Raw genomic sequence first — 16,799 nt, forward strand, 5'->3', positions numbered from 1 at the left:
TCCCTCCTACACCCTTCTAAAACCACACGTTGTAATTATACTATTTTTTCTGTGTATTTAACAAACACACAAGATGCTCCGCTTTAGCTTTTAAGGTTTATATGAATGTATATTAGGTATATTAATGCTAGCTATCTGACTGCTTCCACTCTTTATGCTAAGCTAGGCTAACCACATATTGACTCCAGGTAACAGAGACATTTTATTTATATGTTATTTAGTCATAACTTGACTTAACTTTTAATTAAATGTTGATGTTTTAATTTAGCATGTTCATGTAATTGATCTATGTTTGTTTTTTTAATGGAATTAAATACAGATTGTTCTTTTTCACTTTGCTCACTCTTTGCTTTCCTCAGAATTATGCTATGTGATTAGCAGCTTCCTGAGTGCCTGTGTGTATTTGTATCTACTCTTTAGCCTCGTCCTTCCTGAAGCAGGCGTTTGAAGGAGAGTATCCGAAGCTGCTGCGCCTGTACAACGAGCTGTGGCGGCGCCTGCAGCAGTACAGCGCCAGCCTGCAGGGGGCGCTAACCAGTGGCGCAGGAATAGAAGCTTCTTTGGACATCAGCGCCACAGAGTCAGACACCCAGGACCTCTTCACACATGGAAAACAGGACTACAAGTGAGCACACACAGACAATGTTCACCTGTTCACAGAGAACACACCTGTTCACAGAGAACACACACACACGCATTTTAAGTGTTCCATTAATCAGCACAGGTGTTTGGGGCCACTTAGAGGATATTTTACGTCAACATGAGACAGAAAACACACAGTGCATATCATGAGACCACGTCAGATTTGAAATGATGCTTTTCTCAAACATCTTAACTTCTTAATCACACATTGCTTGTGTGTGTGTGTGTGTGTGTGTGTGTGTGTGTGTGTGTGTGTGTGTGTGTGTGTGTGTGTGTGTGTGTGTGTGTGTGTGTGTGTGTGTGTGTGTGTGTGTGTGTGTGTGTGTGTGTGTGTGTGTGTGTGTGTGTGTGTGTGTGTGTGTGTGTGTGTGTGTGTGTGTGTGTGTGTGTGTGTGTGTGTGTGTGTGTGTGCGCAGCCCAGAGAAGGCTCTGAAAGACTCTCTGCAGCCGTACGAGTCCGCCTACCTCTCCAAGTCCCTCTCTCGCCTGTTTGATCCCATCAACCTCGTGTTCCCCATGGGGGGCCGCAACCCCCCCTCCAACGACGAGCTGGACAGCATCATCAAGACCATCAGCAGGCAAGCAGCATATCTGCCCGATGTGTGCCTCACAGAGAGGCACCATAGTGACACCATACCTCCATTAGATGTGATGCTGCACAACCAGGACAGCAAGAAGCACAGTTTCTGCACACACACATGTCAGAATTATACACATAAATATTCATTAATAATATATGATGAATTGATAAAATAGATAATCAGTATAAAAATTATAAAAGAGCAATTGAACAAAAGTTAAAATGCTAGCCGTATAAAGAAGCTTGAGCCTGAACCATCCCAGTGATTGGTGTAGCAGCACAGTCTACATACCGTCATACACCTGTCACCATATCACAGTTACACCACACAAATATCATAACCAACTTTTTTTTTCAAAAACAATATTATGGCAATATCTATAGAAACTTTGAGGAAAGAAAATAGTCAAATGAATCTTGAACTGGGTTTATTGTGCATTTTGTCTGATTTAAGAGGTGCCAGATTATACAATACACAATATATATCAATTGTCATTTTTATGCTCAGTAAATGCTGAACGTTGAAATAAGCAACTATTTGATATCAAATTTGTTCACCAATTTGAACTAACCAATAAAATAAAATATGAACCTCTGCATTGATGGCAGTAAAAAAGTCTTGAATGTCTTCAGGGTCTGACCAACCAATACATCATCAGTCTCTCCCCAGGGCTCACACACATGTGGTATTATTTAGTTACATTATTTGAATGTTTTGGAAATGTGTCTTATTTATGTGTTTGTTTGTTTGCAGTGAGCTGAATGTGGCATCAGTAGATCCAAACCTGGCTCTGGCTGTGTCCAAGAACGTTGCCAAGACAGTCCAACTGTTCTGTGTGAAGAGTGAGCAGCTGGTAGGACAGTCAGCGTCTGACACTGCGTCTCTGGGTCTTCATGGGTTCATAACACCATGACATGTGCTTTCATGGATAGAGAAATCAGCAGTGCGAAATACAAAGTGTGATTTATTGCAATTGGTTCTATATTGTCTCATGTCTGCCCACAATGCACTGCTCCCTGTGTGTCTCTCTGCAGCTGTGCACTCAGGGTGAATGCAGCCAGGTGATTGGTCCGTTAACGGAGGGCCAGAGGAGGAATGTGGCTGTGGTCAACTCCCTGTACCGTCTGCAGCAGGCTGTCAACAAGGTCAGAATCCTGCCGTCTACTCAACAATAAACAGAGGCTAGCAAAAGTATCCAACCCCCCCAACATGTGTTGGATTTGTCTGAATCACAAATGATCAAGTCAGGTCATTAAGGACGAGAGTTTTTGCTGAGTTATTAAGCTATTGAGTCATTAAGAAAATGTAGTTCACTTTTATTTAGAAGTGTGTCAGTTGACCTGGATCCTAACTGGTACATTGTTGCTTCTTTAGGATGGTCTACAGGTGTAACGGTGCCACACACAACAGCACACACTGCTCTCTGACTGCATGTGATTGGTTTCATACCTAAAGACATGTTGCATAACCACAGAAACACAGATACCCGACATAGGGTTAAGGACAGTGGGATCACAGGAGGAGCAGGGGGTGGGATCAGCCTCTAGCATTCAACATGTTTGGTGACCAGACACTGCAGGCCGCCGGATTACTGCAAACACATTACTCCAGCATTAAATGTTTATCCTCGAGCCTTTAAAATGTTACTGTGCGAAAAATAGAACAAATGTATTGAGGATTTAGGAGGGATACATATATTGCAGGACATTTCTGTACTATCGAGCATTAACCACACCTTTCTCTGTTGAATAACTGCACCCCTATCACTGATTCCATAAAGCGCTTCCTTAGTTCCTTCTGTTCTTCTGCAAAGGTGCTCAAACAGATTGAGCATGGTTTGTGTGAGAGCAGCATGTCTCCTATTCGAAACATGTGAATGCTGCAGTGTAAGGTTTGGAGCAGCCGTCCTCCCTGGATTCTCACGTGTCATCAGAAGCCTTTTGGAGTCAGCAGATGATGCTCCAGTGTGCCCGCTCCTTTCCTCACTTAACATCTTCTGTGCTTTTAAAATATACAACAACATGTAGAATTACAAAGAAGACACACAACTCAATCAAACAATGTTTATTTATATAGCCCAATATCACAAATGTTACATTTGTCTCAGTGGACTTCACAGTTTGTACAGAATATCAGTATGACAATACGATACCCTCTGTCCTTGGACCCTCACATCGTACAAGGAAAAACTTCCATCCTGTGTTCTATAGGGAGCCAGTGTAAGGCAGCCAGAACAGGAGTAATGTGGTCCCTTTTCCTAACTCTGGTTAGTACACAAGCTGCAGCATTTTGAATCAACTGACTTCTTGGTACTCCCTGGTAATAAAGAGTTACAATAATCCAGCCGGGAAGTAACAAATGCATGGACTAGTTTCTCTGCATCGTTTTGAGGCAAGATAGGCCTGATTTTTGCAATATAGATGGAAGTAGGCGGTCCTTGAAATTGATTTTATGTGGGCGTTAAAGGATAAATCCTGATCAAATATAACACCAAGATTCCTTACAGTCTCACTGGAGGCCAAATTAATGCCATCCATAACTAGTATATCTTTAGATAGTTTGTTTCGTAGATTCTTTGGGCCGAGTACAATAACTTCAGTTTTGGTCGTGTTTAACATCAAAAAGTTTAAGGTCATCCACGTTTTTAAGTCCTTGAGGCAGTCTTGAATTTTATTTAGGTGATTGGTTTCATCAGGCTTGATGGATAAATATAGTTGAGTATCATCCGCATAACAATGAACATTTACAGAATGATTTCTTATAATATTGCCTAAGGGAAGCATATATAATGTGAACAAAATAGGTCCGAGCACTGAGCCCTGTGGCACTCCATGGCTAACTTTGGTTTGCGTGGAAGATTCATCGTTGACACGTACAAACTGAGAGCGTTCAGATAGATAGGACCTAAACCAGCCTAAAGCAGTTCCCTGTATGCCAACTAAGTGCTCTAGTCTTTGCAATAGGATATCATGGTCGATAGTATCAAATGCAGCACTGAGATCGAGCAAAACAAGAATAGAGAAAAGTCCTTTGTCTGAGGCTATTAGAATGTCATTTGTGACTTTAACCAGAGCTGTCTCTGTGCTATGATGTGTTCTAAAGCCAGACTGAAAATCTTCAAATAAATCATTGTCTTTTAAGTAATCACACAGCTGTTTTGCGACTGCTTTCTCAAGAATCTTTGAGAGGAACGGAAGATTAGAAATAGGTCTATAGTTGGCTAAAACCTCTGGATCGAGGTTGTGCTTTTTAAGAAGCGGTTTTAACACTGCTACTTTGAATGATTGTGGAACATAGCCTGATAATAAAGAAATTCATAATATTTAATAAAGAAGTGCAAATTAATGGAAAAACAGCTTAGTTGGAATTGAGTCTAACATACACGTTGATGGTTTAGAAGAGAGAATCATTGAATTTAATTGTTCAAGGTTTATGGCTGAAAAGCATTCTAGTTTACTAGTGTAATATTAGAACGTACGTTTCCGGGAGCTGTTGATAACACTATACTGGTCATTGATTTTGTTTCTAAGAGTAACAATTTTATCGTTAAAAAAGCACATAAAATCATTACTACTGAGTGCTATGGGAATAGAAGGCTCAGTCGAGCTGTGGCTCTCTGTCAGCCTGGCTACAGGGCTGAAAATAAATCTTGCATTATTCTTATTCTCATTTATTAATGAAGAGTAGTAGGCTGCTCTCGCTTTACGCAGTGCTTTCTTATATTCATTGAGAGTAATAGGCCAAATTAAACGAGATTCTTCAAGTTTAGTGGAACGCCATATCCTTTCAAGTTGTCTCGACTTTTGCTTTATTTTGCGGGTTTCGGCATTATGCCATGGAGCTAATCTATGTGGTTTTATTTTCTTCTTTTTCAAAGGAGCAACAGAGTCTAATTTTATTCGCAGCGCATCTGTAGCACTATCAACAACATGATCAATTTGGGGTGGTGTACATTTTGTATACGTTTCCTCCCCAGACATGCTATCGAGTTAAGTGTTGATGGAATCTCTTCTTTAAATGTGGCTATAGCACTAACAGGAACGTTTGGCAACTGCACATCTCTATAGCCAACGTCGCCAACAGTTGAAATAGTTTCAACAGATTGCTGCTTGAAGTAATATTTCTGCTCAAAGATATTGCAATTTGAATGTATGACAACTTGTTTTAAATTAAAGAGGTACTCAAGTGACGTATATTGGGGGACCTGTGGATCAAAGCAGCTGAGCAGCTGGCGTCGGTCCGATCCCTCTATAAGAAAGTGCTGCAGGAATGATAGTGGTCTGTGATGCTTGAAAAGAATATCCAGCAGACGGGGACGATGGTGCAGCTCTCCAGTGTGAACATACCAGCACAAGTACTTTGTGGAACAGTCTGCCTATGATGGACATTCTAAATCTAAAAGCTTTGTAAATGTTAAATGTTTTTTTGTGGGTCACCTTGAAATGATATTTTAGACGTTACTTTACAAAAGAGGTTAATCATTTAGTTCTGCTTTATTTGACTCCCTGTATTGTGTATTTGCAGATTGTATCGGGATCGGGCGTGTGTGTGTCCCCTGCTGCAGAGGCCCTCTCTTCTTGTTTGGAGGTATCACTGAAAACCACTTCTTTCTTTATTCTTTATTAATGTTTACTTTTCATTTTTAATTCATTAACTGATTCATTCACTAGTCTGCAGTGGAGTTGAATGAATTGAGTTGAATCATGAATGCCTCTGCAGTAACGTAGCCACACAGTCTTTTGGAGTATAATATTCATGTCTTTGTGTCCATTTATAAAAATATTGCAGCTCACATCCTTTTGTCATAACGGTGGGTTAGAAAGCTACAACCTGCATAATACATGGCCTTGGTCTTTTTGTGAAAATGTGTGTTGATTTAGAACAGGGGTCGGCAACCTTTTTGATATGAAGTGCCATTTAAAAAAAAAAAAATTATCAGCGTGCCAACGATCGAGAATCATCAACGGGGGGGGGGGGGGTTGAGGAGCTTGACGCTCGTCAACTATCAGCAGGAGGGCGGGGGAGCCTCGCTGCGTGGAAGCAATGTGTGGACCTGTCAGCGCAACTTACATGATGTCGAATTTAACAAACTCATTTAAATAATTTGTTTAAACGGCATAATAATAAGGACGATCGTCCGTTCTGTGATTCTCCAGAGCACACGTTATGATATTAGGAGTCAGAGTTAGATGAGATCGCTGTCCCTTTTAAGAGAGAGAGAGAGGGGTGTGGCTATTGCATGTGTGTTTGTGTGGATGATAGAGCGACCGTGAGGGAACGTGTGTATGTTTCTGGAAGTGAAACGAGGAAGCAGAAAAACAGAGGTCTGTGATGTATTTTGTGAAACAGAAGAACAGCTAAATAAATGCAACGGCCTCCCAAGAAGAGCTCGCCTTTCTCCAGTCATTTAAGCTTAAGTTGGTTATTGAACCTGAAGCTTGTTTCTTCTGCCCTCCTCGACTACGGTCTGGGAGCCGACAGGAAAGTTCAACACACAGATGGCCAGTCCGCCCCTTTCTATCATATAATTTCGATGAGAGATGAGCAGATCGCCACTGGGCTTTCAACTAAAGACACAGCCACACAAAAACTGCGGCATTTGTACAGCTCCTTATGGGTACTGCTGCAATTTGTGAATTGCTTTCCTCCGTGGTGAAACGATCAGCACTGCACCACGGAGGAAAGCGGCAGAAAGTCACCTGGAGATAAAGAGAGCGTGGCTGCGTTGCGTGCATGGCTTCCTTCTGCAGGTAACGGGGAGACGCGCTCTGGCGGCGGTCTCGTTCAGGATCCGAAAATACAATTTAAATATTTTTGCATACTTATTCCACTTATTCCTAGTGTGCCACTGGTTACGGTTCCGTGTGCCAATGCTGGCACGCGTGCCAGGGGTTGCCGACCCCTGATTTAGAATAAATGTGCACTGCAGTAAGCCAGCACACATGACTGTTCTCCAGCAGCTGATCTCAGGGTCATCACAAGAGTGTGGATGTTTATTAACTGCTACAGGTTTAGATTCAGAGTTTGTTTTTGCTTTCTCACATTGCCACTGTACTGACTGCTACATGAGAGGTTGAGGGTCTGCTCTGTCTCTGGGGGGCAGGCGGTGCAGGTCCTGATGAGCAGTGCAGTGCAGCCTCTGCTGCAGTCAGTGAGTGACTCCATCGAGGCCATCATCATCACGCTGCACCAAGAAGACTTCTCAGGGTGAGTACCTCTGCAGGGACCCCTGAAAAATTCCCTCCAGAAACCCCCCAGTTATCGGAGAAAATACCACAAAGCATGATCTCTGCTCTACTGGACTCCTTTTTTTACTTCAGTAACAAAGTGACATCACAATTGAACACTTTGCGCTCCAACACTTTGTACGTGATAGGCTAAGGCTACATCTCTAAGCTGTTAACCAATCACAACAGAACCGGGCAGCTAACCAATCAGAGCAGACTGGGCTCTGGTTTCAGACATAAAAAAAATGTATCTATTTATAATTATGACATGTTCCGACCTCTATATAAGTGAGGGTCTGAGCTGAAAAGAGGTGCTGCAGCACAGGCAGTATGAGAAAAATAAAGAGCTTTTTCAACATTAAAGCATGGAGACATGTCACAGTAGAGACACTACATACTGATATACACCTGAACATCAGCAGGAAAGGACTCTTTAAAGTAGAGACACTACATACTGATATACACCTGAACATCAGCAGGAGAGGACTCTTTAAAGTAGAGACACTACATACTGATATACACCTGAACATCAGCAGGAGAGGACTCTTTAAAGTAAAGACACTACATACTGATATACACCTGATCATCAGCAGGAGAGGACTCTTTAAAGTAGAGACACTACATACTGATATACACCTGAACATCAGCAGGAGAGGACTCTTTAAAGTAGAGACACTACTCTATATGACTGCCATGATCCTTCCCCACCTAACATACTGTCATGTACATGACCAGCTGGACCCAGGCGAATAGCACAACATTAAGGCCTATCCTGTCACTTCACAAACAAGCTCTCAAACTTTTGGACAGAAAACCTAAGCTATACCACCATTGCAAAATCCTGGACAAACATAAACTGCTCAGCTGGGAAAATATTTTAAAACACACTGATGCATGTCTCATTTTTTAAATTCTAAACGGCAAGGCACTCCCACCACTCTGCACTTTTATACAGCAGAACAATTTAAACAGCAGAACCACAAGGTCTGCCCTAAGAGGGGACTGTGTAGTCCCTCTTAGGTCCAGTTCCTTTGGTAAACACTGTTTCTCTGTGAGGGCACTAACACTCTGGAACACAATACCAATACAGATAAGGAATAACACCTCCTATCATACATTTAACCACAATCATAAGAACTGGCTTTTAAACAATAAAAAATGTGAACACTTTGAACTGTATCAAGGTATGATGATATTTCATCTGTTTGCATGTTTGTTTGTTCCTCTCTATTGTTGTACTGATGTTGTCTGCTGTACTCTATTTAATTATGATTTTATTTTCTAGTCTTGTTGTGGTCATTTAACATCTTGCCAAGGACAACAGTTGAAAATTAGCCTGCTGGCTAATACTGGCTCATTTACAGCAATGTGAATTAATGTGCACTGTCCTTTAAATAAATAAACAAACAAACACTACATACTGATATACACCTGAACATCAGCAGGAGAGGACTCTTTAAAGGATGGTTGTTAGAGGGCTTACTAATCTAACTTATATCCCTGTGAAGACCTATGTCACTGGTCCATGATCTTGTGAGTGTACGTGTGGCACCCCTAATGTGTGTGTCCTTGTTCTGTTCTCTCTGGAGACATAACTGTGTTTAAATGTGTGTGTTGCAGGCCTCTGAGCAACCCTGATAAGCCCGATGTCCCGTGCTCCCTCTACATGAAGGAGCTGCAGGGCTTCATTTCCAGAGTCATGGCCGACTACTTCAGACACTTCCAGTGTGTGGATTTCATCTACGAGAGCACCGAGTCCATCGCTCAGAGGGCCATCGAGCTGTTCATCCGCCACAGCAGCCTGCTGCGGCCCCTGGGGGAGGGGGGCAAGATGAGGCTGGCTGCTGACTGCGCCCAGGTGAGGGACCTCTTCCTGCTTTCAAAGGTCCTCCCCTGGTCCTTCAGCAGGCTGTCAGGCCACGTCCACGCGGAATCGGCTCAAGAAACGTGTCCGTCCACACGAGACCGCTAGACCCGCTGTAGTACATATCCCGGGCCTGTAAGTGGCGCTGTACTTCCCCCACAAAATACACCGAAAGCAGTGAAGAAGACCCCCCGAGCATGGTTGCCTGGTTGCCCTTCTTTTTATTCTCCGCGGTGGATTTAGCAACATGTAGTTCTCCATGTCCACTTGCTGCTGATGGTTGTGGTAGAGGAGCTGTAGATTTTGCACTAACATCTGTAGCATGGTCAGTAGCGTCTGGAGCACGAACGCAACCCTGTGAGCCGCCATTGTTGTTGTTGTTGGTGAAACACATCAGCAATGACGCGGGTGATGCGGGGGTGCGCAGCAGAAGTGGGGAGAGGCAGGGCTATGGCGTCATCGTTATCAGGAAATGATCGTATAGGACGTACACACGGAGCCGTTAGGGCCCCCCAGAGCGTTTCGTCCGCAGATCTACCCACCTTGGGAGCTGTTATCGCTTGAGGGCTCCGTTTCCGCGGTTCCGTTACAGCCTCGTGTGAACAAACTGTCCATACGATAGAGAACTGTAGCGGATACAACCCGTTTCGTCAACGTGGCCTCAGTGTGTGTCCAATGATCAGTGTGTGTGTCTAATGATCACTGTGTGTGTGTGTCAGATGGAGTTGGCGGTGGCTCCTCTGTGCAGGAGAGTATCTGATTTGGGGAAACCTTACCGGATGCTGCGCTCCTTCAGGTTTGTGTGCTTCTTTATATGCTCCTGTCTAGTAGAGAATATATATGTATATAGTTCTCTAAAATCACCTTTACACCTGTGTTGCAAGGCAATAATGTGTCACGCCCTGGCTCAAGGACGGACAAAAGCACACATGATTCATATCCAATTAAAGTGCATTTATTTAAAGAAACTAAGTTAATTATGAAGTCAGTTAATCAGTAATGTGTGTAGTGTGTGGGTGTGTGAACATGCATCAGTATATAACGCAAAGACAACCAAACCAAGGTCCAGTAAAGCCAAGCAACCCAAGAGGAGAGAGAGAGACTGACTGCTCAGGCACCCATACTTGTAGCTGAGCAGTCAACCTAAATCAGGTGCCATCAATCTCTCCTGATTGGGGGAGTGGCTAACCGGGGAATTGGGTCTAAGGCCTAGGGGCCGTCACAAATGTTAGTGGGAGGAATTTGGTAGTGTTCAAGAGAGGCTCTGCAACACATTACTCTGCAGCTCAGATCTGCTCTGCATGGAGGAAGTGTTTCAAAATGATCCGTGACTGCAACTCAATATAACCAAATGAATTGTATCAAAAGTATTGAAGCAATAAAGATAACTGCAATGGCTTACTCAGGTTGCTCTCTCGTTGGAGTTCATTTGTATAATAATCTGAAACTGAATAAAGTAGAGCTGTTTGGAAGGAGGGAAACCAATCAAATGCTGTATGCTTATTTTTTCTATAGCGATGTAAACAACAACAAAAACGGGGGTACTTAACAATAGGCCCATCTAAAAATATGGGAATGTGTGTGTTTCAGGCCGCTGCTGTTCCAGAGCAGCGAGCTGATCTCCAGCAGCCTGGCTGTGGGGGAGCTGTTCCCCTGCAGCACCCTGCTGCACTTCTTCTTCACCAGAGCCCCCCCCGAGCTCAAGTCTCCTCACCAGGTCTACACACACACACTTTTGTTTTACTTGTGAGAACTCTTATTCCTTACAGACTGTACCTACAGCAAAGCTAACCCGAACCTTAAACCAGGCCTAACCCTCCGACCAATATCTGACCAATTGTCCTCACAATGCTTTTGGTGTACATCTATACTTAAAGCAGTGTCCCCCCCCCCCCCCCCCCCACACAGAGAGCCGAGTGGTCTGTGGCGCGGTATTCCCAGTGGCTGGACGATCACCCCTCTGAGCGGGACCGGCTCTCCCTCATCAGGTCTGTTCTCATTCTCTTACCCTTTACAGTGAGCATGCTGCATGGTTTAACAATCATAACCCTATAAAACATTTCAATTGTGGAATAACATCCATCATTTGAATAACTTGCAGGATCAAGTGCAAACTGGGACTGACTTAACAACACTGTTTGTATCAGAAACCATTGTGTGGAATCTAATAATAGTATAACACTACTGAAATAAGTGTTGCAACAGAGCCAGCTCTACATCACAATGGCCTGTATATAACCAACATAAACATAACATTCAAACAAGTGATGAATCATTGCTGTGATTTTCCTTTGGCAAAATGAAACTTAATTTCATTTCAGTTATGCAATACACACCTCTGCATATTCACATTAAAGACAGCAGCAGTGCAGAGTGTTGGTGAGTGGCAGTCATCTGATGCATGTTGTGTTGAAGCGGTATCAACAGTTCAGATCTGGTGCATTACGTACTTCAGACATTTGAAATGGTATCTTATAATTCCTCATATATTCACTCAAGTTTAAAAGGGTGTTTCCCGATGGTCAACAAGATAAGTGAACTTCACACTGCTAATAATCACCAGCTGTAACTGTGCTCTCCTGCAGGGGTGCTCTGGAGGCCTACGTGCAGGCGGTAAGGGCCCGGCAGGGGAAGGAGTTTGCTCCCATCTATCCCATCATGCTCCAGCTGCTCCAGAGAGGCAGCAGTGTCTGAGTGGGGGTTCCTGAGCTACTTCTGCAGCATGTTTGTGGATTGGGTTTAGTGCTGTACATAATGCTTCCTTTGCTCTTTAGAACTGTAGCAGCTGAAACCGGGATCTTTCTTACTTGGAATATGATCACTGAATGAAGGGACTTTGTCGTGGCGGGACACATGCATATTTACTACAGGCACTCCATATTGAACCAAACATTTACCTGGATAACCTGAGTGACCAAAGTCTTAACTACAATCATGACACTTAGTATAAAATCTGCTAACAAACTAGTTGAAATACAAATGTTGACTGTTATTTCCCTGGTTGTGTATGGAAAGCTGAACCATATGATCCTCACACTGTCATGTCTTTAATATACAGACCCATGTGATCAGAGGTTGTGTGCTGTTCTTGAATGACTTGAGAATAAATGGGGAGATGTTTGAAGGGTTTTTATTTGTACAGTACTTCATTAGAAGCAGGGATGATCTCACACACACAGTATGACAGCACACACAGGGGGCTCACACAGGCCACTTCCACTGGTTGGTGGGGGGTTCCTCTATCAGCGGCTCCCAGGGTTTCCACTCAGACATCTTCCTTGCCAGAGACAGCTCACACTCAGCCTGCACACAGGACGCACAGCCACTTCAGATATAATGCTTTCAGGAAATACATTTACACAAATTCCATTTTTTGCTAAGGGAGATGAAAAGACTGGGAGGTTTGAGCTTATCAGGCAAGAGGCGCTATCTTTAGTATCCAACTGTGTTGAACCACCAGGCAACAGAAATACACATTTCATCCCATGAAGAGATCAGTGAACAGGGGATTTGTATCGGGCCAGACCGAGTCCCTCATGGGGAGAGACGTTTGGTGTCTCCCTGCTGCAGCACTAAGTGAACAATGTGTGAAGGAACTTATCAGGGACCTACCTGGAAAATAACCTCTTCAATCTGCCCACAGTTGATCTTATTCTCCAGCTTATCAACATCCGGCTCCTGAGAACAGAGACACAGTCATGAAACACACTCCAACCCAATTCTGACGCTACAGTGCTCAAAGACATTTCAAAATCACTACAATCATTTTGCCAATAAGAAAATAACACCAGCATGCTTATTGGCTCTCAGTAAATGCTAGATGGGGTATGTATTTCTTCTCTCTGGTTTTTTTCATATTTTTCAAAACAAGGATTTGTTTCCATGACACAAAACGGAATTCATAATACGAAAATAGAAAATACTTTGGGAACCGGACAAATTATTCTAAACATCGATATCGACTGAGAAATGTGCACCAGCGCCTCCCTGGTATATATTAATATTCTCTTGTTAGACCTGAGTTCAGTTCCACACAAGACCTCTAGACCCGTTGTAGTACATATGCCGGGCCTGTAAGTGGCGCTGTACTTCCGCCACAAAATACACCGAAAGCAGTGAAGAAGACCCCCCGAGCATGGTTGCCTGGTTGCCCTTCTTTTTATTCTCCGCGGTGGATTTAGCAACATGTAGTTCTCCATGTCCACTTGTTGCTGACGGTTGTGGTAGAGGAGCTGTAGATTTTGCACTAAAGGATCTCCTCACTCACTGATTGGACGTGGTTGAACCTCTCGCCCACCAGCTGCTCGGTGTACTTCCTGTAGGCGGCGTCCTGCGGCATGGTCTGCAGGGACGCCAGGATCTTGGAGTAGAGACTCCTCAGACGCTGAGACAGAGCGGGGGGTCAGTGGAGGTAATACACAGAGACTAAAAGTGATGGCTGCGGAACGTCATGTAATCACAGATAGATGTGAGGACACGGTGCTCACCTCATGAGGATTGTGGGACACAGCCAGGCCCACTAGGCCGGTCGTCTGGAAGAGAGGAGGAGACCAACGGTTACATTTTTTTAAATGTGAATAATGTTTTATTTTTATTTTTTATAAATGGTCTTTCAATCTCATTATCGCGCCCTAACAGACAGTCGGCTTACTACTACAAAAGCTGTGAATCAATCATTGATATATCATTCACAATACTCACCAGAATATCAGCAGTATAGTGATTTCACTAATCAATGTTTCAACAGAACAATGTTTTCAAAGTGAAATGAAAAGGGGAAAAAGAGTTAGGCCTAATGTTGATGACTTGCATTCAGATGTATAGTACTAGGCCTTACTCGGCCTTACAGGTGTATATTACTAGGCCATACAGATGTATATTACTAGGCCTTACATATGTATAGTACTAGGCCAGGCCTTACAGTAAAATCCAGACGGGACAGGCCCTCAGCAACAACATATTATACTTATATCATCTCATAATATTAGGTCTACCTGCAGTTCCTGCTATGACTAATCCAGCATTAAGTTCATCGACATGTTTCACATGCTGTGAGGAACCAGCAGGACCTCATCATATTGACAAACTACAATGCAACTTTATTTCCTTCTGTTGCTACTACTAATGCACCTTTACAACTTAAACCATTGAAATGGATAGTCCATTTATAATAATTGTATGCTTATCTTAAAGATGCACGAGTGACTGGACCCTACACTCTTCCATAAGTGGGTCAAAAAGGACCTGTATTAGAATAATGTGTTTTTATGCAATTTGTCATTTTGGTTAAGAAAAATCACTTGTATATCGTATATTTTGGTTCACACTAGAAATATTTTTTATATTTAATTTTTCACTATTTATAATTTGACATTTTGATGAACATTTAGAAAAAAAACGAAATCCCATAGAAAATGCATGCGGGTCCTTTTTTGACCCACTTATTGAAGCTTGGCGTGGAAATATAAAAACTACAATTTCTTAAGATTTGAATTGCATGATATCCAAAACATGTTTTTTGAGGAATAGCTGGAATATGAAATGATACAAAAATGGAATTACAAAGATACTCCAAGAAAACCACCTCACCGGGTCTAAAAAGACCCACTTATGCATCTAAGGGTTAAGCTGTGTGCAGTAGTTACCGCCGTCTCTCCCTCTCTGTCCGATCATTCTGAACCCGCTGTGTGTAATATTTACCCCTGTTTATGTATAATAAACCCGTGTTTATGTGTCATATTAACCTGTGTTTCACCGTGAGTTTTCTCATCCGGCAGCTAACTGCCAACACAATGCTAACTCAGCTAGCATCACACCTCCTGTTTAAACAGCAATATTGGACGATGATAGTAAACCGTAAACTGTAACAATATGGTGAGAACAAATATTAACTCAGTTTGAACTGCATTATTTTTGCCGTTAAACAAAACATGACCTCTCGTCCTACCTTTTTCAGCAGCCCAGCCATTTTCCTCTGCGGACACAACTACTTCCGGCTAGTAAATATGACGTCAGTGATGGCGCCTTTCAAGACACCGAAGCTCGCCCCTTAGTGTTATAAAAATATATGATTCTATACAAACACAACGTTTAGCCACAGCATCATTAAAAGGGTATACAAATAATGTTAAAATGACAGAATACGGCAACTTCCTGTTTGTATGGACAGTATGATCTTAACCATCAGCACAGCGTTTATTGACCTTGTGTGGAAACAATTGATTTTGTCCAAAACTATCTTATTCACAAATGTTGCTTTTTCAAATGTACCCAGTTTTCTTTGTATTTATAAATGAAATTATACTAAATCAATTACAAAAGATTTATTAAATTATGCAAAAGTAAAAAAGCACTTTAATTCCTGAATGACCACTTCTGGGTTTTTTTCCCTTTCTGTTCAAAAAGCCCTCAGTTTTGTGAATTGATGTTTATGTACATTTTTATTGTGTACTTGATATATTTTTTAAGGATTAAAAATACAATTAAAAAAAGTCTTTAAAATGAACAGTAGAGACTCCTCTGCGTGGCGCCCCCTGCTGCCTGTCAGCATGATGTCATTCATAGAAGGTATTAGTTTCCGCGTGGGTTTTCTTTGAAAGTTTTTCCTTGTACGATGTGAGGATCTAAGGATACAGGGTGTCGTTTTTCTCATACTGATATTCTGAACAATCTGTGCTGTTGTATTTGCTGTAAAGTGGCAATTTTTATTATATGTACAGCACTTTGGCTCGACCAAAAATCGTTTATAAATGTGCTATATAAATAAAACTTGATTTGATTTGAACCATTCTTTCAAGTCAAGTTATTATAAAGAAGATCAATGTAATGATCAGTTCTTATTGGATCATTCATTTTTTTTGATAAGTCTTTACACAAACTTTACAAAGATTGATGAATATCTTAAAACACTTCAAAGTGATAGCCTTATCCGACACACGTTTTAATGTGGACAGTGACCAGTTGACTGTATGACAACAGTAGTTGAAGATTTGATGGAATGTTTAACTGTGGAAATTAAAATGGAAAAGAGTAGAAATATTGTTGTGGCATGTGTATTTGTAGAACAAATACTGCTGAAAGGAAATACAAGTGAATAATAAACTCAATAATAAAATGACCAATATTATAATTCTTTTTTGGCTTGTCTCATAATAACAAAATGTTAATTGATAGAGATAATATTAGGCACACTTGGAAAATCCTTAAAGATATAACCGAGTCATTATATTAATGGTAATAATCAAGTTTTCCAGGCCGACTTGTACGGATAAAGCAACGTGTTGAACTCCTTATTCCTTGGAGAAGTGAGTGAAATTAAATCCATTGTTGTAAAATCAAAAAGACATGGAATGACAGTGATGAGACATACATACTTACATTATTATTGTAAAAGACAACGATGGACTGTGTAAGCAAACAGTGACGTTACATGGTAACTGTGGTGCAGTGGGTTAGTGCGCTGATCCTCGGATTTCCTGGTTCAAT

The 16,799-nt window shown here is 42.0% G+C and overlaps 2 protein-coding genes across 2 annotated transcripts in view; one reads left to right on the plus strand and one right to left on the minus strand.

Annotated features, from left to right (window-relative positions):
* cog5 (component of oligomeric golgi complex 5) overlaps positions 1-12,443 on the plus strand; it is a 94,599-nt gene extending 82,156 nt beyond the window's left edge. Inside the window, exons 12-22 of the mRNA XM_079654332.1 lie at positions 421-625; positions 1,059-1,220; positions 1,977-2,076; positions 2,258-2,368; positions 5,748-5,810; positions 7,327-7,430; positions 9,071-9,308; positions 10,034-10,110; positions 10,905-11,031; positions 11,223-11,302; positions 11,900-12,443. Of these exons, the coding sequence (XP_079510458.1) occupies positions 421-625; positions 1,059-1,220; positions 1,977-2,076; positions 2,258-2,368; positions 5,748-5,810; positions 7,327-7,430; positions 9,071-9,308; positions 10,034-10,110; positions 10,905-11,031; positions 11,223-11,302; positions 11,900-12,008 (1,376 nt within the window). The 3' untranslated portion in view covers positions 12,009-12,443. The remainder of the gene's footprint in view (positions 1-420; positions 626-1,058; positions 1,221-1,976; positions 2,077-2,257; positions 2,369-5,747; positions 5,811-7,326; positions 7,431-9,070; positions 9,309-10,033; positions 10,111-10,904; positions 11,032-11,222; positions 11,303-11,899) is intronic.
* ndufa5 (NADH:ubiquinone oxidoreductase subunit A5) lies at positions 12,429-15,374 on the minus strand. The gene is made up of 5 exons (XM_079654333.1): positions 15,262-15,374; positions 13,802-13,846; positions 13,582-13,698; positions 12,927-12,992; positions 12,429-12,617 (listed from the first exon to the last, which is right to left on the minus strand). Exons 1-5 carry the CDS (start codon positions 15,280-15,282, stop codon positions 12,516-12,518), a joined length of 351 nt encoding a protein of 116 aa, XP_079510459.1. The 5' UTR covers positions 15,283-15,374; the 3' UTR covers positions 12,429-12,515.
* Positions 15,375-16,799: the final 1,425 nt, after the last annotated feature.

This window comes from Notothenia rossii (genome assembly GCF_949606895.1).
Source record: "Notothenia rossii genome assembly, chromosome: 10".
Classification (NCBI taxonomy): Eukaryota; Metazoa; Chordata; class Actinopteri; order Perciformes; family Nototheniidae; genus Notothenia; species Notothenia rossii.

Coding starts and splice junctions, on each gene's coding strand:
- ndufa5 (XM_079654333.1), bottom strand. CDS start 15,282: ATGGCTGGGCTGCTGAAAAAG. Junction 13,699..13,801: donor TGTCCCACAATCCTCATGAG/GTGAGCACCGTG, acceptor GCTCTGTCTCAG/CGTCTGAGGAGTCTCTACTC. Junction 12,618..12,926: donor TTGAAGAGGTTATTTTCCAG/GTAGGTCCCTGA, acceptor TCCTGTGTGCAG/GCTGAGTGTGAGCTGTCTCT.